The sequence below is a fragment of the Marmota marmota genome, unplaced genomic scaffold (genome assembly GCF_001458135.2).
Source record: "Marmota marmota marmota unplaced genomic scaffold, marMar, whole genome shotgun sequence".
Classification (NCBI taxonomy): domain Eukaryota; kingdom Metazoa; phylum Chordata; class Mammalia; order Rodentia; family Sciuridae; genus Marmota; species Marmota marmota.
The window spans coordinates 7020797-7042190 of record NW_026000021.1 but is presented as its reverse complement, the minus strand read 5'-3'; the positions used below and the strand labels follow the sequence as shown (position 1 = coordinate 7042190).

Sequence of the window (21394 nt, the reverse complement as noted above, 5' to 3'; positions counted from 1 at the left end):
TCTCTCTCTCTCTCTCTCTCTCTCTCTCTCTCTCTCTCTCTCTCTCTCTCTCTCTCTCTCTTTGAGTCTCCTAGATGCATTTTGGAAACTTCCAATCAATCCTCCTTTTATCCAATATTTTTCTCTGTACCTTGCACTAGATGAATTCATCGGTATAACTTTGTAGTTCATTAATTCTCTCTTTGATTGTCTTGTCTGGCTTTAATCTTGTTTTTTGGCATTTTATTTCAGACTGATTTTTCTGGATTTATAATGGATATTCTTGTTCTTTTGTTGTTGTTGTTCTTTTTACCATAGAGCTACATCCCCAACTACAACCCCACGTCTTTTATTTTGAAACAGGGTCTTGATAGGTTGCCAAGGCTGGCCTCAAACTTGGGATCCTGCTGCCTCAGCCTCCTGTGCTGCTAGGATTACAGGGTTGTGCCACTGTGCCCCCTTTATTTGCCTATTTTTATTTCACAATTTCTCATCAGTTTTGTAAGTGATATACTACTTTTTTGTTATTTATTTATTGACATTGATTCTTTTTAATTATAAATGACAGTAGAATCCGTTTTGATGTAATTGTATAAGCACAGAATTATTCCATGCTTATGTTATGTTTATTCCACTTTTGTGTTTTGATATTTATTCCCTCCTAATATTAACTTTTCTCATTATTTTTATTTCACTGATGATGATTTTTGGTTGTCTTCTTAGTATTAGTTTTCATATACTTTAAAATTTCAAGTCATCTTGAATGGAATTTGCCCCCATCTCTATGCACACTCCTCCTCATCCATGGGTTATATACATGCTTTCAGGAAACTTGCCAGATGCCCCATCCAGAACCAGGTTTTGTGAGTGGCTTGGTGTATCTCTCCTGTAATATAAAGTTGGGTACGTCTCAGATGGTGCAGAACTACCAAATGCTTTGATTCAAGTTCTTTAGACTACCTGTCCTTCTACCATGCAGTTCAATATCTTGGAGTCTTAAGCCCCAGGAAGCAATTATTTCCAAGATTGAGGGGCCCCTTTTCCAGACTGTGCATTCATGGAGTAGCTGGCTGGCCTCCAACACTCATGCAAAGCTCTTGATGCTAGATACATATGAGGTGTCAAACTCTTCTGTTTTAACATCTTTCTGGACACAGCGCTCAGCAGGCCCAGGAGATCTGTTGTCCTCTTCCTTCTTTGAGCTTAGTGTCTGTTTCACAGAGATGTTTTTCTTCTTTATACATTACAAAAAATGTATTTGATACAATTATATATTTTACTGTTATTACTAGTGGAAAGTTCTTACTTTAAATTTGGTGTATCCACGGTCGAGCTTCAGAGTAGCCTTGAATCCTTCAAATTATGTCCAAGAATGCACAAAATGTTAAATGTTTGTACTTTTCCAATGTGTTGGGTATTAGACTTCCTCTTTTCCTCAAAGTTTGTAATAGCCACTGATCTAACGTGACTCCTTCAGTTTGAATACATGTTCTATTTCCCAGGAAAAGACAGTAATCAGAATTTATTTTATTTCTATTCCAAGACAAATAATTACATTTTATACCTTCAACAACATTGGCATAATTTTAAAAGGAAGTAGCAGAGTGGCAGCTTAGGAAAGGCTTGAATAGGGTCCCTGAAAAGTCAAATTAAAATTCAGTTCACAGTATAAACTTTTATTTCAGTCAAAGGAAAGGAAATTCCTTTAATGGAATAAAATGCAAATATTTAATCAAGGCAACAAACATGAAATGATGAGGGTGTTTATTCATGTTTTGGTTTCTTAACTACTGGGTTTTATGAAGTTAGGGACTTAAGTTCAGTTTTCTTGTTGATAAGTTGAATGCATTTTCATCAAATGTGGGCTGGTAAGATAATATTAGTGTTGTGCATTCAGTAAGTGCTCAAGGAGGCATGGTAAAAGATGATGGTAGTGTACTATAATTTAGTCTAAGTGATTTAATTGAGTAGGCTAAGTGTCTATCTTAACTTTAATTCAAAATACTACATATGATCTTTATACTTTTTCATGACTTAATAAAAATCACATTTAAAAATAAAAGTGAAAAATATGTTACTTAGGAATAAAATTAAAATTACTATATCATTTAAAGCAAATTGCAAAAAAGACTGACTGAGGCAAGTATGGATTGGTCTTTCATCTTGAAGCTTAAAAAAGTTATGATACAAATAATCCTAAACTGTAATTAGGAAAACAATCTAATGTATAATACAACAAAATGAAAACATCTAAGAATGAATATAACAAGTGAAATGCAAGATTTGTATACCCAAAACTATAAAACATTGTTAAAAGAAGACCTAACAAAATGGAAAGACAGTCTGTTTACATGAATAGAAGAATTAGCATTGTTAAGATGGCAGTACTCCCCAAACTGATCTACAGACTCAATGGAATCCCTATCATAATCTCACTTGGCTTTTTTGCAAAAAGTTCCAAGAAGTTAAAATTAATATAGAAATGCAAGTTAGCTACAAAAACTCCTTAAAAATAAAGAATTAACTCGGAGGATTCATACTCCAAATTTCAAAACCTACCAAAAATCTGTATTAATCAAGATAGTGTGGTACTGACACATAGATCAAAGGAATAAAATTAAAAGTGCAAAAATAAACCTAACACTATGGTTGGTTGATCTTTTTTACACGGACGGCAAGACAATTTTGTGGGGAAAGAATACTCCTTTCAATAAATAGCGCTAGGATACTGTGGATACCCATGTGAAAAGGGATGAATTTGGACTCCTCCCTCATGCCATATCAAAAGGAATCACAGTCTTAAATGTAAGAGCCAAAATTATAAAAATTCCATAATAGGAGTAAATCTTTTCTGCCTTGGAGCAGGAAAAAGTTTCTAAGATATAACATCAAAACATCAGCTACAAAAGAAAAAAACATCGATAACTTGCACTTCAGTAGAATTTAAAAACATTTGTACATCAAAGGACACTATCAAGAGAGTGAAAAAACAATCCATGGAATGAGAGAAAATATTTTCAAATATTATATCTGACCAGGAGCTTATATCTAGGAAGTAAAAAGAACACTTCTACTCCAACAATGAAAAGATACTCACTGAATTAAAAAAAATGGACAAATGTCTGAATAAATGTTTCTCTGAAGAAAGATACACACATAGCCAATAAGGACATGCAAAGAGGCACAACATTATTAATAATTAGGGAAATGGAAGTCAAAGCTACAATGAGACATCACTTTGTGTCCACTGGAGCAGTTATAATGAAAAGTTATAGACAATAATAAATGCTGACAAAGGTATGCCAAAATTGGACCTCTCGTATGTGACTGTCAAAGATGTAAAATGAGGTACATTCTCTATGGAAAACAGTTTGGTGGTTCCATTTGATCCAATATTTTTTTCCTTAAGTATGTACCCAACCCAAATGAAAACATAGGTTCATACAGAAACTTATATATGATTGTTCATAGCAAGAATGTGGAAACAATCTAAATACTACCAATGATTGACAAAGTGTTAAACAAATTCGATATATCTCTACAATGAGATATCATTCAACCATGAAAAAAAAAAGAAGTTTCAATAGGCGCTACCACATAGATGATCCTTGAAAACATTATACTTAGTGAACAAGATTAGTCACAAAGATAGCTTATCAGGGTACCATTTATGGGAAATATCCAGAATAGACAAGTACATGGAGACAGAATGCAGATTACTGATTACCTAGAGCTGGGTGAGGGGCAGGAGTGGGCAGGGACTTCTAATATTTGTGAGTTTCTTTTTCAAGTGTTGAAAATGTTCTAAAATTAGATTTTGGAGGTGGTAGCACAGCTTTCTGAATTCACTAGATCATTGTCTACTTTAAGTGAATCAATATTTTGGTATTGAATTATATTGCAATAAAGCTATAAATTAAAAGATGCAATAAATTTAAAAGCATTACATTTTCTTTAAATTGTTTTATAGATCAACATATTTTAGGACCAAAAGGGACCTCTAGGGATCACTTATTTCATTTCTCTTGATATATGAGATGAAGAAAATAAGGACCACAGAAATAAATTTGTTAGAAGATATACAGGTAATTTTAGAACTAAAAATACACACTTTATATTCCAATTTCCAAAATGTATCAAGAGTTGATAAATCCTGCAGAATCCATCTACATAGAAAACTGTGAGAAACAGAGATAGTAAAATAATTTAGGTAATTTAATTAATGTAACCTATCAAAATATCCATGTGACCAGAATATTTTTGTGTGTGTAAGAGACAGAAATGCTAAAACTAACAAGGAAGAAGAATATAGACAACTAATAGATTTCAGAAGCATTTGCTTGCATACCTTAAAGAACATCTATTGAATTAAACAAATATGTAAAATGTTTTTTCAAGGATCAAGGAAAGAGTTTTTAATGTTTGGGCTATAATGTTATATATGGTATCAAAAATTATTCAGTAACCTAGGCAATATTTTAATTCAAAGAAAGAAAAAAATATTTATGCTTTTGAAGCTAATTTCTCTAACTTTTGATAATTGCTTTACATTTTTACTTCACATAAAAAAGGAGAAAAAATATCTTTGAAAAGAAAGTTTGAATGTTTTCTATTTGCATAGACAGGTCGTGGGAAAATAAATTAGTACACACACACACAACCTCTCAATCTCTTTGGTATTCTTAGATTTTTTTTATGTGTTATTATTTAAGACTTCAGTGTTCTCAGAGTTTCATATTGATTCAATCTTCTAAAATAATTATTGAATTTTAAAGGAGGAAAGAGGTTTTTGAGAACTCATGTAGCTAAAGATTGCAAATAATAGGATGTAGATGGCGTAATTCTCAGAGGTGAATTATATTTGGCTTGTGATGTCTTATTTAAAAAAAAATCTAATCTCTAGGCTGGGGATGTGGCTCAGGTGGTAGAGCATCTGTCTTGCATTTGCAAGGCCCTGGCTTCCATCTGTAATGTATCAAAAAAAAATCTAATCTCAAAAAATTGGGAGAACTTACATAAACATTTGTGTGTTGATGTGTGTGTGTGCAAACTGCACTGCCTGTCAAGTAAAAGTATGGCATATATAATTATGTACAGTACTTAATATTTGATAATGATAATGAACAACTGTTACTGGTTTATATGCTTGCTATACTATACTTTTTATTGTTATTTTAGTGTATACTCCTACTTATTAAAAAGTTTACTGTGAAATAGTATGCTATGGTATAAGAGCCAGCAGCAACCTCATGTACCTTGTGTTTACCATATTTCTTAATTGCATTAAGAGACCACGTGGAGTAATCAGCCTGTACCATCTTGGTATGTGTAAGGACTCTCTGTGATGTTCCTACAATGATGACATGGCCTAATGACACAGTGCTGTTAAATGATGCATGACTGTATTTCTTAACTTTCCCCACAAGGCACTTCATTAATGGGGGTGTTCCTAGTGAAAGAATTCAGAACTTATTATCAGTTTTCCCATATTCTGTTGGTGGAAAGATTCATACCCTTTGGTGGTTATTAGAGAAAATCAAGTTGAATTCCTCCCTCAAAAAAAGATATTTGCCAATCTAAATGTATCTTGCATCTATAGATAGAAACATTCTCAGTCTAAATGAAAATTGGCTCTTGGGACAAAACGAACAAACAAACCTAAGATATCACAATAGTTTGTGTTCCTCCAAAGGGCCACAGCAAATAAACAGATATATCTTTGGCATTAAATTGTATGGGAGAAGGAGAGGAGCACACACACACACACAATATATATATATATATATATATATATATATATATATANATATATATGGTAAATAAATTTATTTATTTATTTATTTATTTATTTATTTACAGTATTCTAAAGGGGGTGATTAAAAAATGGCTTGAGAAACATTGACATACAGGGAGGACTCAGAAAGACCAATGCCTGGCTCGACTGCTGTTTTCCTCTCAGATCTAGCTCCTTATGGGAAGAACCCCTAATAAATGTGTCAGGGAAATAATAACCAAGTCAGAGGAGACACTGCTTCCAACACCCAAGAGGCTAATAATCCAACTGCAAAAATAATCATGCATTTATTTATCGTAAAAGCCATGGGGAAACAGGGACTTTTAATATTGGTGGCATAGGTATAAATTGCTATAGTTCAACCATTTTTTGGAGAGCAGTTTGATACTACAAGGTGAATCAAACATGTGGGTAACCTGTGATCCTGTGATTTCTCCATATGAAAATTTTTGCCTCTGTTCACAAGGATGCATAAATAGGAATGTTCAGAACAGCACTGCTAGTAATGTAATGACAAAAAAAAAAAAAAAGGAAACAAACTATCCATTATCCATTGTTTGGGAATTATGTAAACTGCTACTGCAATAAATCCACTTAGCTGGATTCTTAAAATATTTCAGATGAACTAGAATTCCTTTTATCAGCAAAGATAAGTCTTTTTCCAGGGATTAAACTCAGGGGCACTTAACCACTGAGCCACATCCCCAGACCTTTTTTGTATTTTATTTGGAGACAGAATCTCACTGAGTTACTTAGTGCCTTGCTAAGTTTCTGAGGCTGGCTTTGAACTCATGATCCTCCTGTCTCAGCCTCCAGAGCCTCTGAGAATTACAGTTGTACATCATTATGCCCAGCCTCAGCACAGATAAATCTTGATGCCATTAATGTTAAATGGAAAAAAAAAATGAAGTTAAGTGGAAAAAAGGCACAATACATAGATGAATACAAAAAGGATGATGCCATCTGTGTAAATATAAAACACAAACATATAAAGCATCTTAGACATCCCAGCTCTCCTACAAGCGATTCTTCTCCTCCAGTGGGCTAGATTTGTGCATCATAATAGTCTCAGGGTGAAGAGAGAGGGAGAAAATGAAAGCTTCAGGTCCTCCTAAGGCCCAGCCCTAGAATGCTGAATCACTTTTGCCATGTTCTGTTGCAAAGGGGTCAGAAGCACTTCCAGATTCAAAGAATTAGAGAAATGGGCACCACCCTGTATGGGAAGAGAAGAGGGTGGGCCATCCTGGGATGGAGGAATGTGTGGCCATTCAACAACCTACTGCGTGTTTGACATAACAGTGCAGGAAGACTCCAGAATACAATGTAAGTTCTCTCCTAAATAATCTGTAAATTTAAATCCAGTCCAACCCAATAAAAATCTCTACTGCACTTCTTGTAGAACACAATGATCTGATACCCCGGAGTTCATCAGGAAAACAAAAGTGTATACAAATGGTCAAAGATTTTTTTCAAATAGAACAAGGCAAGTTTGACCTAAAAGATATCCAAATTTACTAAAGCTTATAACTAGCACAAACATAGTCAAATAAATCAACTTTAGAAAAGAATAGATAACCAAGGAAAAGGATCTTGGATGTGTTAAGTTTTGTTAAGATCAGGGGGCATTTCAAATTAGTGGGGAGAATATTCGAATTACAGAATTAATGAATTCACATCCTATATAAAATAAAGTTAAACTTATGTTTTGTGCCACAGACAAAGGTATATTCTAATGGTACCATAAGAATGGTTAAAAACATAATGGAAAATATTCTTTTAATTTATTGTAAAGGAAAAGATTGACACATTTGACTACGATCAATTGTAACATTCTACAGCAAAGAGCCAAAAGATAACCTCACAGAAAAATATTTGTAGCAGCTGTTAATAAGGATTGATATTCAAATATATTATGAGCTTTTACAAATCAATAAGCAACAGGAAGAAGGAAAAAGAATGACCAAATAATTTAAGCAGGTGATCCACCCTCCATACTTCAAACAACCAAAACAGCATACAAAGATGCACAATTCCATTAATAATCTCAGTTTGTAATTTGAGAGGTTGAGGACATTTTTTTTTCTTTTACCACCAGTTTGTGAAAGTTTTAAGACTGATACTACTCAGTAAAGGTGACTATGTAGAAAACCGTCATTTCATAACAGCCATAGAGGTATAGGTTCTTAAAATATTTTTAGAAGGTAACTAGGCAATTCATACCAAATTTTTAATGTTTACACTGTAATTTCACCCTTAGCAATCTAAGCTTTATAGAAAAGTTTGTGCAGGCACAAAAGATACATATACATGCTCTTGGAAACACTACCTAGAATCAGAAAACATCCCAAACTCTGTATTTCTACATTTAAGCTAATAAGAGATCTATTGATCATCCATTATATTGAATAATATGAAGTTGTAAAAAATTAAACCCTAGTGTATTGAAAATATCAAATAAAGTGCAATCACTGACCAACAAGTGTTGATCCCATCTATTGGAAAAGGGGAAAAAGCAGAATTTATTTATAGGGGTGCACAAATAGAAAAACTGCTAAAAGTGATCAGGAGAATGAAGTTATATGATTTCCACATTATACTCTATATACATTTTTATTGCTTTTATCTTCTAGAAGGAGAATGAATGAATTTAATATGGTATAACAGTTTTAATTGGGAAGAAGACTTTATCATTTCGTGGATTTTTTTGTTGAGAGAGTAACGATGAAGGCAAGGGTTTTGGAAATTTCTTCACAAGAGAAAATGTTGATGAAACTGGGCATATTTTGCCTGAGAGAGAAAGCATATTACATTTGCTCCAGAAAACAGAGATGTGTCCAGTGGGTAAAAATCCAACAGACAGATTGAAACTTTGTTGCCCTTGGAGATACTCAGATATGAAATGGGCCCTTGTGGGAGGCAGTGTGAGCCATCTGTCCCTGGATGAGTGGAATGGAGACAAGGCAGCCACTTGTTGGGTTGGTTCTGAGGCAGTGACTGTGTTGGTTGGTAGGTGAGATGGGGCTGAAAGAAACCACTTAGACCTCAGGTTCTGGCTTTCCTAGTGTCCCAAGTGAAGGTAAACCCAGGAATCGTTATTATGAGACCTCATCTGTCATCTTGGATTATGTGAAGAACTGAGTCATCACAGAGCTTTGAGAAAATTCTTAGAATTTCACTCTTACACATACATAGAAAAATTCTAAGTTTCGATCCTTTGCTGTCAAAATACAGTCCACAGACAAGAAGCATCAGTTTATTAGAAATGCAGAATCTCAGGTTTTGCTGTAGATGTAATAATTGAGAATCTGCATTTTCACAAGGTCTACTAGTGATTTCTGTGCATGAATTTGAGAAGCACTGGTCTGTCCAACTAGCCTAGGCTAACTCCTTAGTTCTGAGTCTGAGTAAGAAGAAACAAGCAACATGGTGTGTGTGTGGGGGGGGCAAATAATTAAAAAAATATTTTTATTGCTTATTACCAGAAAAAAAATGGTAACATGAAGAGAAAAAGTGACTATATATGTATGTTCATGTATGCATGGAGTAAATAAATATATGTATGCATACAAGCATTATAAAAATGTATTCATAGAATGAACATGTATATATATCTGTGTATATATAAAAGTATGTAGATATGAGTGTGTATGTGTCTGTAAAACTTAGTTCTTCCCAGCTATCATTTAAGTGGATGATTATTGACCATTTTGCTTTTTTTTTTTTTTTGAAGAGATTTTAGCCCATCTCCCTCTCAAAAAAATGAAGAATACTTTCAATTTAATTAAACACTGAACAGAAAAAGATAAACATCTTTGAGACATTTCTCATGCATTTCATTTTGACAGTTGTTATTACTTAGGACATTTTCATGCCATATTCTATATTTTATGGTTTATTAAAATTCTTTCTATTGTTTCAGTGCATTAATGGGTTTTTAAGGTTTAATCCTTTAATCTTGATTTACTTGGCTTTTAGCATTTTTTTTCACCTCAGAATGATTTGGGGTGGGGGTAGCTGCAGGGAGGTTACTTTAGCAGGCAAATGAGTAACCTCTTCAAGTGACAAAAACTGCTAGGTAATTGGAAATATTCTAATTACCAGCTGAAACCTTAGCAAAAATGTATTGGCTTTCGATTTATTTTATGAAGTCCATTTCCTGAATCATTCATTTCTCACTTGTGTGCAAAGACATTTAATGAAAAATAATGAATTCTGCAGTAGATGGAGACATCACAGTTAAACCTTTTGCTGGATTTTTAGAAAGTATTGCTTTTCATAGGCTGTTTCCTTAACAAGTTGTGTTGTTTCTCAGCAGGCTTTTCGGAGTTTAGAGCGTTGTCTACCCAACTGGCCCCAGATGGAAAATACGCTCTTGAAATTGGATGGCTTTTTAAGTGTAGCTCTCTACAGCCTGCTCGAAGAAAAAAAATAAGCTTGAACAGAATGCATTTAGTAGCATGGTCCATAATCCCCTGAGCATCCCACATATTTGGATGTTTTCACTTTTGGCAGTGGAATTTTTCTAATTTAATTAACTCATTAACGTTAGCAGATGACACAGTGTGAAAATTCTTTTCCCTAGTCACTTATCTAAATATTCTTCCAATTCACTGGGGTTATGTACACACTTTTTATTTATTTATTTATAAAATGTATTTATGTATCTGTTTTATTTCTATTCTGATTTTTCCCCTGAAGTGTTTATGGGCAATATATAGACATTTTATGTAATGAATTAGAAACATTCCTAAAGTGATGAATGGAGAAGAGGCAGAGTAGAGGATAAATGGTGGGGAAAATCTTTACAAAGGAAGACTGGGAGGGAAAGAACAGATGGCGCAAGAACAGCCAGAGCTGAAATGCTTCTCCTGGTCCAAGCCCTACCATTCTGTCTCTTAGTTCTTAGTTCCCACACGGCAAAAATGCAGAAGTAGTCTGTATCAGGCCCGAAGCTGGCAACAACAGGAATGACAGTAAGGCAAGTCTTCCAGGACTAGCCCAGCAGAAAGCCAATCTTCCTCTCAAGTCATTCACATTCGTTCATTCATTCATGTTTTTTTTTAAATGTAATTTTTTTTTATTTATATATGACAGCAGAATGCATTACAATTCTTATTACATATATAGAGCACAATTTTTCATATCTCTGGTTGTATAAATAGTATCTTCACACCAATTGTGTCTTCATATATTTACTATGTTTTTATTTTATCTTTAATTTTACTCACCTATATATAAATTTCTCTCCCTCTTAGATTTTAAGCTTCCTGAAATAAAAAAAAATTGGAAATATTGGTCGATTATATTATGCATATTAGTGGGATTTGTTGTTCCATATTCATATATATACACACACACAACATAATTTAGTCAGTTTAATTCCCCAGGACCTTCCCCTAGGCTTCCTTAAAATTTTACAAAAAAATCCTTCCTCTCTTCATTTCCTTCTATCCCTCCATTTTCTCCCTTTTTTATTCCCTCCCCTTCTTTTTCTCCCTTTCTTCCTTTCTGGCACAGGGCATAGGACAAAATAAATGTTGAATAAATGTTACTGAATTTTGAATGAAAGATGAATATAGCTATTAGTTTTTTTGAAGTATCTTTTTTTCAGTTACTATAGCTATCTGTTTTTTCTTTTTAACTATTTACTCTAGTATTTTTAAATAGGCATAATTTTTGTTCTGGGTGTGGTGGCACATGCCTATAATCCCAGACTCAGGAGTCTGAGGCAGGAGTATCACAAGTTCAAAGCCAGCTCAGAAACTCAGCAAGACCCTGTCTCAAAATAGGAAACCAAAAGGGCTGGGGATGTAACTCAGTTATATCCTGAGTTCAATCCCTTGTATCAATCAATCAATAAATAGGCATAATTTTAGTGATGTTTTTCTTCCAGTCTTTGGCATTCGAAGTTTAGCAACTCTAAATAATGACCTCTCTCTCTTTTTCTTAATACCTTTATTTATTTATTTATTTCTATGTGGTGCTAAGGATCAAACCAAGGGCCTCACACGTGCTGGGCAAGAGCTCTACCACTGAGCTACAACCCCAGACCATGATGACCTCTCTTTAAGTTATTTGTGTATTCTTTTGAAATCTAGATTTGATATTTCTATCTTTAGTCAACCTTAGTTTCTGAATGAAAGGGAGAAACAATTTAAGTATGACTATTAGTGAGCCTGAGAGATGTGCAGAGGGACAAGGTGTTTATCCAAAGTGTCTGTAGACACTTCTTTTGGGTCCAGATTTGCAAATTACAAATTATTGGGCACAGCAACTAAAGAAAGGGAGTTGCTACTGCTGATAACTGTGTGTTCTTCAGCCCTGGAGAAATGATAGAGATCTAGAAAGGGGATATCCCTTTACCCTCTCAGCCTGATGCTCAGTTGTCTACAGCTGGGAGATATTAGGGAATCTTAAGATAATAGATGCCTAACTTCCATTCCTAGCAATCTTGATTTGTTTTGTCTAGGACTGGGACTATTGATCCCCCAGGCAACTCTAATATGCAACCACTACTCTTAAATAGCAGTTTCCAATGCTGGCTGCTCTTGTCATACTCCAGTGCTTTGTCCCTAGAGATTCAAAGATTTGGTAGAAAGCCCAAGGCACTGGTATCTTACAGATGCTTCCCAGGTGATCCTGAGGTGTAGCTGGAATAGAGACCCACTGAGTCACTTTTTCCAGGACAGGAAGCTTACTTCCCTTTGGTGTTACCTTGGCATGTGCTATGGTTTGGATATGGTGTGTCCCTTACCCCTACAGGCTAAACCTTTAGAGTCCAGTGGGGTTGGGGAGAGGGGAGAACAGGGAGAGACTGGTTAATGGGTTCGAAGACACAGTCACATAACAGAGAAAGATTCTGATGTTCTATTACACAGAGGGTGATTATGGTGATTATTATAGTATTATTTAATTCAAAAATAGGTAAAAGGGGAATGTTGAATGTTCTCTTCACAAAGAAATAATTACTATTTGAAGTGATGGCTTAAGTAAGTATCCTTACTTGACCAATACACAGTGTATCAGGGTACTGAAACATCACACCATGCCATATAAAAATGTATAATTATTAACTGTCAATACATAAATGTTACAGATCCATCAATAAACAAATATATTTAATTGCTAGCATAGTGGTATTGAGATGTGGTGAGGCCTTCAGGCAGTGTTTGGGTAAAGGAGCTCTGCTCTCTTGAAGGGATGTATATAGTTCCTGTGAGAGAGGGTTGTTAGAAGACATTTGCCCCCCTTTTTTCTTCCTCTCTGGGCACATGCCTCTTGTCTTCTTTTCATCATGAGTGAGAGCAACACTAGATCCTTACCAGAAGCCAGGTAAATGCAGCTTTCTGAGTTTGGACTTTTAGTCTCCAGAACCATGAGCTAATTAACCCCCTTTTATTTATGTTGCCTAATCTAGGGTCTTCTGTTGTAGCAATAGAAAACAGACTAAGACAGTGTGTTCTATTCTACAGTTACTCTTTAAGTGCCTACCATGTGGGCCGTGGTGTGCTGGGCACTATAGGGAATATACCGATTAATTTGACACAATCTCTGTTTTCTGAACATTTATGAGGGTATTAGCAATTTTATTGAGCATTGTTTTTTGGTTGATGAAGCTGAGTGAAAGACATCTTGAATGGAAGGGCTGGAAGGGCTATCAATGAATTGTCTTGCTGGAACCCTACAATAACTTAGTGCACAAGGCATAAGTAAAGTCAAGTCACAGAAGTTAGGGATTTGCTCAAATTTATAGGGAAAGGAGAGCTGGGAACCCAGTGTTCTAATGGTTGAGTCACAGTCCTTTGGCTCTACCACTTTGCTCTGTTTCTTCTAGCACCATTATTAATATATTAAAGCAGAGGCTGGGAGCGAGGGAATCAGAGAGGTAAAACTGGGGTGGAGAAAACAACGCTCAGAAAGTATGTGAGTGTGTATCTCAGTGAATGAGTGTCTGTGTCTGTGTGGGTGTATCTGAGTGTGTATATGCATATCTCAGTGTGTACATGCATGCATATATGAGTGAATGTGTAGGTACATGAGTTTTTGAGTGTGAGTGTATCTGAATGAATAAGTGTATGTATGTGAGGATGTATTTGAGTGTGTATCTAAGTGTATGTGACGAGATGTGAGGAAATATGCCTTTGAGACTTAGTTAAATGTGCCGTTTGGTTAGTGTCTCCTAAAAATTATACAGTCTATTTACAAAGACTATCAGAAAATAAAAATTAGTGACAGTTTTAGAAATATTAAAAATCTGTCTAGACTCAAAGGCTATCACTATCTGCGAGGAATTTTATTTTTTTCCAAAACAGAGGTTACTAATAAAGGCCAGTTTAAATTTCTTCAGATTTCTATAGAAATCTAAGAACTACTTTCATCAACTAGAGATGTCTGGGGGGTTGGAAGGGAAGATCAGTATCAGTAACCATTAGTCAATAAGAGGAGGCTTAATATCCTGCTTTTCTTCAACTGCCTGACCATTTTTCCTTCTCATGGAGGGAAGGAGGAGCTTCCATCCCATCATCCTGAATCAGAAGAACATTTTTTTACAACCAGAGATGTGAGAAGACAGACACAGAAAAGATATGAACACCACTGTGTTATGAAAATTGGTAGATTTAGGCAAGTCCTAAAGAGTAATTTTTAGGTTACTGGTATTTTAAAAACATTATAGGATCTTTTTGAGACTGGGTGTGTCTGTGTGTGTTTGGCTAAAGAAACAAGTAACTTCGCTATTGCAAGTATGTGTAGTGTTTCTTCCCTTTGGTGACTTTATATTACTACCCTGTTCTTCATCTCTCACACGTACGGCTGCAAACATTTGCCCATTCATTATGCATGCAAACAGTAAATGCTCATTGAATGTGTGCCACATTGCTCTGCATTTGGCATTATATCATTTAAAGGAATGCAGAAACTTGATCTTGGACTTCCAGCTTCCAGAACAGTGACAAAATTAATTTTCTTCCCAACAGTGCAAGAGATAAGAGTATGAGAATCAGCCTTGTGATTTTTCCTTTGTTGATCACTCCCCTCTTCATATTACCATATCCTGGATGTCATTTATTTCTTTTAGGTAGCCTTGCTTTGATCCATTTGAATAATTTCTTTGGTCCTTCCCAAGATTGTCCTATGGGGTAACTAACAAGATAGTGTATACACCTGGGCTGGCAACTGGCCAGGACTCACTACTGTGGCCATACTGTTTGTTACTATGGTCAGTCCTGATCAGAATACACCTTTATGATTTGTCATGCCCATGCAATGTGGTTGCTAAATAATGTGAATACTATTTCTATCTATATTACACCATGAAGTATGAAGAGAAATTGATCACATCAAGCAGTTAAGTCAGCTTTCTCTATAGGCAGACTTGGCTATTTGAGAACTGTCAAAAGAATCCCCATTTCCGAAGTGACAACCCCATCAGCCTCTGACAGAACTAAAACCCAGAAGCTAGAGTCTCTCCTAATGAATTTGATTATATTTACCAGAAAAGATCATCAACATATTTAATATTTAAACGTCGCCTATATATCACTAGATAGCAAAACTCTTTAAATGGAATGTCCATTTATCATCACAACAATCCTACTATGAAGAAGGTGAATCAACTGAGGATTAAATATGTTAAATAATCTGTTTAATGTTATCATCTATTTAAGAATAAAGAGATTCAAACCCTAAGATTAACCTTTATGCTGAGAACAGGAGCCTGTGGCTGTGGTCTACAGTTTAGCACTGTTCTCACACATTCTCTCCTAGCTTTCTTCATTCCTAAGAAAGTGACCCGGTTTTCCAGGGCATGCAAAGCTCTTTTCCATCTCCTTTTCCTGGTCCCTCTACCTGGGATAAAACTTACCCATCTCTTCCATGGCTGGCTCCTATCCTAACTCTCTACCCCAAAAGTTTCCAAGCCCATGTTCTTGACACTTGCTATACCACCTGATGGGGGTCATGTCTTTCCTATGGGTACATCACAGTACTGTGAAAAGGATCCCCACTTCCCCAAACAACACCCTCACCAGCCTGTGATGAAGCATAAAATTCAGCAGCTGGAGTTTCTTACAAATAAGCAGTGTTCTCACACATTCTCTTCCCACCTTTTTCATGCCTAAGAAACTGTTCTTCTCTTGTTTGTTTGCTTATTTATTTTCTGAATGCTAATAGTAGGATGTAAGTTCCATGACGACAGGACCCTAGTCTTTCTTACACATGGCTGTGTCACCAATATCCAGGGACAGTGCATTCCATATAGTAGGTACTCTCTACATATGTGCCAAATGCCAAAGGGTTTGTGAGCTATCAAACCCCTTTGCTCTTCAGAATTAAGACTTGAGAGGGCATGTTCTTGACAGAATGGGAAATATGGCAGCCCATTCATCTGATTGGACTCATCATTACATCCTCAAGAGAAAGAATTTTTGGAGATAACAGAGAATATAGGCACCAAGGCAAAAAGGGAGGCTGCCCTATAAAGTAGGGGAGTCTCTAAAACAAATTTTTGTTGACTAGTAGTTTTGACTATAGTAATAGTACAGAACCTCTTTTTCCTGAAAAACAATGCTTGGGCTTTGTTTGCTTATTTCCAACTACTAGCTCCTGCCAACAACAATATATTAAGAACTTAATGTATTTAAAGAACTATCCTAGGTGACTAAGATGATTAATAAGACAAAAAAAAAAAAAATCCCTAAGGACTCCTATGAAAATTGGGAGAGAAAGAGAATCATTACCAAATGGATTTGTCCTGGGGGGAGATGGGACCTGAGCCAGGCCCCGGAGTATGGAGAGGATTAGGGGAGACTTAGGTGAGAATTTTGATCAAAAGCATGCTCTCAGGAATGTTACGAGTGTGTCTGGGGACTGTAAAGGACTAGTTGGCAGGAAGTAGACCTTGAAAATGATGTTGAAATTTTTGAATTTTCTCCCGAGTTCTGAAAGGACTCCTAGGAGTTTTTGAATGGGCTGGTAAGGTCGTGAAATTAGTATTCCTGAAAGGGAGAGCTGCAAGATGAGGTTGGAGGAGGGAGCAAGCTAGGAAGGGGGACCATCAGCTTCCTGCAAGGGACTGTACTTTGTGCATACACTGTCATGGGCACACTCATCATATCCCTCTTTCTCTGGGTGTGGCTGTTTGACCTTGTCAGGCTTGGAGCCATTGAGAGTGGTAGAACATATTTCTTTTTGGTTTTATACAAACTGATTAATTCAGTATTTTGTTAAATGCTTCTGTGTCAGTAGTACCATGACTTTATGAGAATTATGAACAATTTCTGTATCTCCAAGTGTTTTCTGAATAATCAGGACTCTTTTTTATTTTTTTCTTTTATATCAGTTCATGCTCACTGTTTATAAATGTCATCTGTGGGTAATTGTACATGAAAACTATAAAATATTACCATTCAGTCATTTCACAGGTATTATTTGATTCCCGTAATTGTGTTTTAGCAGTTCAGAAAAACACGTTTCAGAGAGGCTAAATGACTTATCCATGGTCACTTAGCTAAAGGCTAAGAAATTCTCATTTTAAACCCATTTCTTTTATTGCAAATTTTTTACATCACAGTGAAAATTGGAAGCTAGCACTTAATATACAGGGCAGATGTTTATTAAGCAGAATACTTCATCATTCTAGAGCAAGCAATCTCAGTGGAGTGCAGAGATGAACTACATGTTACAGTGCAGTGGTTGTTTCATAAATACTCATAGACAATAATGACATCATCCACCATTCATTCTGAATCAATCTGTCCCAAAAGGAACGTATCTTATAATGTTCCTCAAATATTTTTAAATGACATATTTTTAAATTAAATATTGACAATAATGTTCACATTTCAATCCTCCTTGGGCTTTGGGCTCAATAATTCTTGGTTATGGAGTGTGGTTTTGTCAGTTTGATCTCATGGAATTTGCAGACAGCATCTATGTGCATAGTAACAGAACAATTCTGGCTGATAGAGAGAGAACGGGTGTGGAGCAAGTGTGGCATGAAACGGACTGTTTGCTTTTTTCCACAGTCTGCTGATTCGACCTGCAAACCCATTCCCCAACTCCATTAGCAAAACCTGTAAAAACACAGGGGCCTCCAAAAAGACAACTCCAACATTTGTAACCCAGAGAGATGTTTTGAGTTGAGAGATCTCAGTTCTATATTTATTTGTTGGGCCTGGGTATTTTTTTGGCTTCAACACTTGTTTCTGTTTGGAAAGCTGAAAAACAAGGATCTAAACACTGAGCGCTTGGATAGTAAAACACATGTTCCCTTTTCGCAGTGACCCTGGAAACAGACGGGGGATTCTTATAAATCACAAAGGAAAATAAATAACCTGACCCATGGAGGGAAAGAGACAACTTGAAAAAAGGGACTTTGGAAAAAGGCTGTCCCTGGATAGCAGTCTTGTGGTAAGTACTAAATATTCATTTACCACTCTATATGTTTTGGCTTAAAGTACATTATTCTTTGACTGTTATTTCCTGAACCCTGTGCTTTTGAAACATCTATTCAAGTTACACCATTAGCAATATCCCTTGGGATTTTGTTTCATTTTTATTTTACGAACTCAAAAGCCAGCAAATTATTGGAATGTTTGTGTAGTGTCTTAATAGGCAAATGTCATAGTCTGTCAACGTTATATATAATTACATTAATTCCAGCTGAAATCGATTTTAGCTTATACAAAAACACTACTGTACCACTATGCCAAATGCCAAGCCTATATATAGCTTCTCCATCACCCATTTATCTTAACTTTGAGGCTAAGTTGAACAAGAATTCAATGCAAACTTAAATACTGAAGAATTGAGAAAGTGTCAGAGATCTTCTTGGATATAAATTAGTTCACTTATCTATAAGCTTTCTAAGAATTTTAGTGCTGACAAACGTCATTCTTAACAACCTGATTAGATTTGTTTACAGGTTTGAGAATCACTATAGTAAGTGTGAGAAACGGACTAAGTCACTGATTTTGTAAGCTTGGTCACTTTTTCACAGGTTCTGGGCTAAAGTGTAGGTCACCTGTTGTGTTCTATGAGGCATGTGAATATAGCAAGAAATGAAATCAAGCAAGCCACTCCTTTCACTTTCATGTAACTACTAAAGCAGAAGGTTAGCTTGGTACCTTCTTTTGCATATTTGATGGGGATACTCTTTGTGCATTTGTATACTCATAGCACCTGGCCCCAAGCCTGCTGCATGAAAGTATCCAATAAAATATTGTTGAATTGATTTATCAGTTGTACCTTTAAACTCTGCAACTATACATCTTACTCTATTGTGTAGAGATCAGTTCTTTACCCCAGAAGAGTGGACATTTCCTTTCATAAACTGTTCATGGATGTAGATTCCTGGGAATTGAGAAAAGGATTGCATTAAGGTTTATGTGTATGTGATGTGTCAAGTTCTCTTGTTATTCAGAATCAATTTCTATGACTATGTGTGCTGTGCATTGACCAGTATACCTGTAGAGACCAAGGACTTTGGTAGTGTTTTAAGTTCTTCTCCATGTGAATGTGACCTCATCTCTTAGATCTTGCTGTCTCCAGGTAGGAAGTGGTCCAAATATGGTGTGTATATTTATGTTTATTTCTTTTCAACTTCTGGGAAAACGTACGATAAAGGGATCATTTCTCAGCCTCTCCTTTGTAGAGCAACACACCAATGTGGTCTGTGTTGGGCTCAGGCAGGGACAAAGACAGCCATATGGTATGATATGAGCAACTCAGAAATGATTCCCTCAACCTAGAAATATCCTTGTCAGTTGGTCTCCAAAACCACAGATTCTTGCTTTGGGTCTAAACTCCTATGCAAATGCCCTATAAAAGCAAACATACTAAGCTATTGTCTTTAAATAGTTCATAGTAGCTCTCATTAATAAAATGCTTTGGATCATTTCCAAATGTTATCCAGATGAGCAGAACTTTGTTGAGAGAATTATCAAATAAAAGGATATAGAACATCGAATGCAAGAAGGGCTGGGCTGGGTGGAACAAGGTGGAGCAGGGGGAGGTAGGTGACCATAGAGGTATTGGATGCCTGCAAATCCCAGAAAGAGGAAATAGTATCCATGAAACTTTTGCCCACATTGCAAATTTTGCCTAGGGAAAGCTTGCATATGGGTGTAAGTAAAATCCTGCTACATTATTAGTGTGAGCTGAAAACACAAAACCAAGCTTGCTTTCCTGTTGGCATATGGCTCTACCTGGAGACAAGTTGTGGGCTGTGAATTGACTGGCATAGAACACTGTGAAAATGAGAACCTATTGTTTGTACCACCTGGGAATCTTAATTTTGTTAAATGTCCTTTTATCACGCTTATGAGAGTTTTTGCCTGAGTGAATTATCTTCCTTGTCTTCTTGAAGCAGATTGCTACATCTGCACATCCAGATTGGGACCATCCTGTGACTATGCATGTGAGGGTGCTTAAATGTTGTTGAACAGGATACTACTTTGGCCAAGTGACTACAAATTTTGTGTTATGTTCTCTTCTTTTTTTATGATACTGCTGCTGGGATAATGAGAGAAAGAAGGTGGTGTTTGTGTTGATTCTTTGGGAGGGAGATCTGTTGAAACTGCCTTGAAAGAGCTCTGTTGTGATTATCAGGAAGAGACCTAGACGGGGATGAGGTAAAAGGTAACTAGCCTTTCAAGGACTCAAACATGCTTCGTGCTGAAACCATGCAGACAAGAAGCAGGCAGGGATGATTCCAGATTAGACTTCTGAAAATAAAATAATATAAAGAAACTTGCATTATTCCAAGTCACATTATTTATTTTTATTTTATTATTTTGTTCCTTTCTATTCTCTGTTTTGAATCATAGAATGCTAAAGTGGGAATGAGTTCTATCTAGTCCTTCACCTTGTAGAAGAAATAGATTAGGGCCCAGAGAGGCTAACTGCTTCTCCTGAAGTCATATAACTAGGATTACACCAAGAGTAGAATGTGCATCTCCACCTGTCACTTCAGTTCTTTATCATTTATTACATATTATCCCAGGAAGAGGAGATGTCCTTTTGGGAAACTCACTAGAAGAAAGAGAAGCATATTAAATTTTTAAGTCTTGAAATTCTACTGCAATAATCATTATGACCCATATTTTTGAGAGTTACGAGGCCCAGAGGTAATTTTGACTTGCATATTTTGCAGAAGAAAATTCCTCATAATGTCCTCCAAGAATAAGGTACTATTAAGTTCATTACACTTTTTACTTTACATAAGCAAATCATGAAGCATTGAGTTAGAAATTATAGCTCCCTTGCAACAACTTTTAAATTTTTAGGCTGGAGGAACTACAGAATTAAAAAAAGAAAAAAACCTTAAAGTCCAGATGTTGCAAAATGCTCCTACTGAGGGAATTGAATTTGTGGTCCTTAATCACAAATTCAGAACCTGACGGGAGAGGTTCGAGAGTGTGAGAGTGTGTTTGTGTGTGTGTGTGTGTGTGTGCACATGTGGGTATGTGTGTGAGAGAGAGCCCATTCACTCACATATGTGTGTGCCCTGGTACCACTGAAATACATTCTTTGATGTTGATGATTTTTTTTAACTTTAAAAATTATCCTTTAAGGAGAAAATGACAGGTAAATGGAACTGAAATGGAAAATATGTTCCATTGG

At 35.9% G+C, this 21394-nt stretch overlaps 1 protein-coding gene across 4 annotated transcripts in view; it reads left to right on the top strand.

Annotated features, from left to right (window-relative positions):
• Nckap5 (NCK associated protein 5) overlaps positions 1 to 21394 on the top strand; it is a 953350-nt gene that overhangs the window by 118782 nt on the left and 813174 nt on the right. For 2 of the 4 annotated variants that reach the window (XM_048810448.1, XM_048810447.1), the window contains exon 2: positions 18052 to 18181. In XM_048810448.1, coding sequence (XP_048666405.1) covers positions 18113 to 18181 — 69 coding nt within the window. In that variant the 5' untranslated portion in view covers positions 18052 to 18112. Of the gene's footprint in view, positions 1 to 18051; positions 18182 to 21394 lie in introns of those variants that run through there. The other 2 variants (XM_048810455.1, XM_048810453.1) reach the window with 2 other exon arrangements.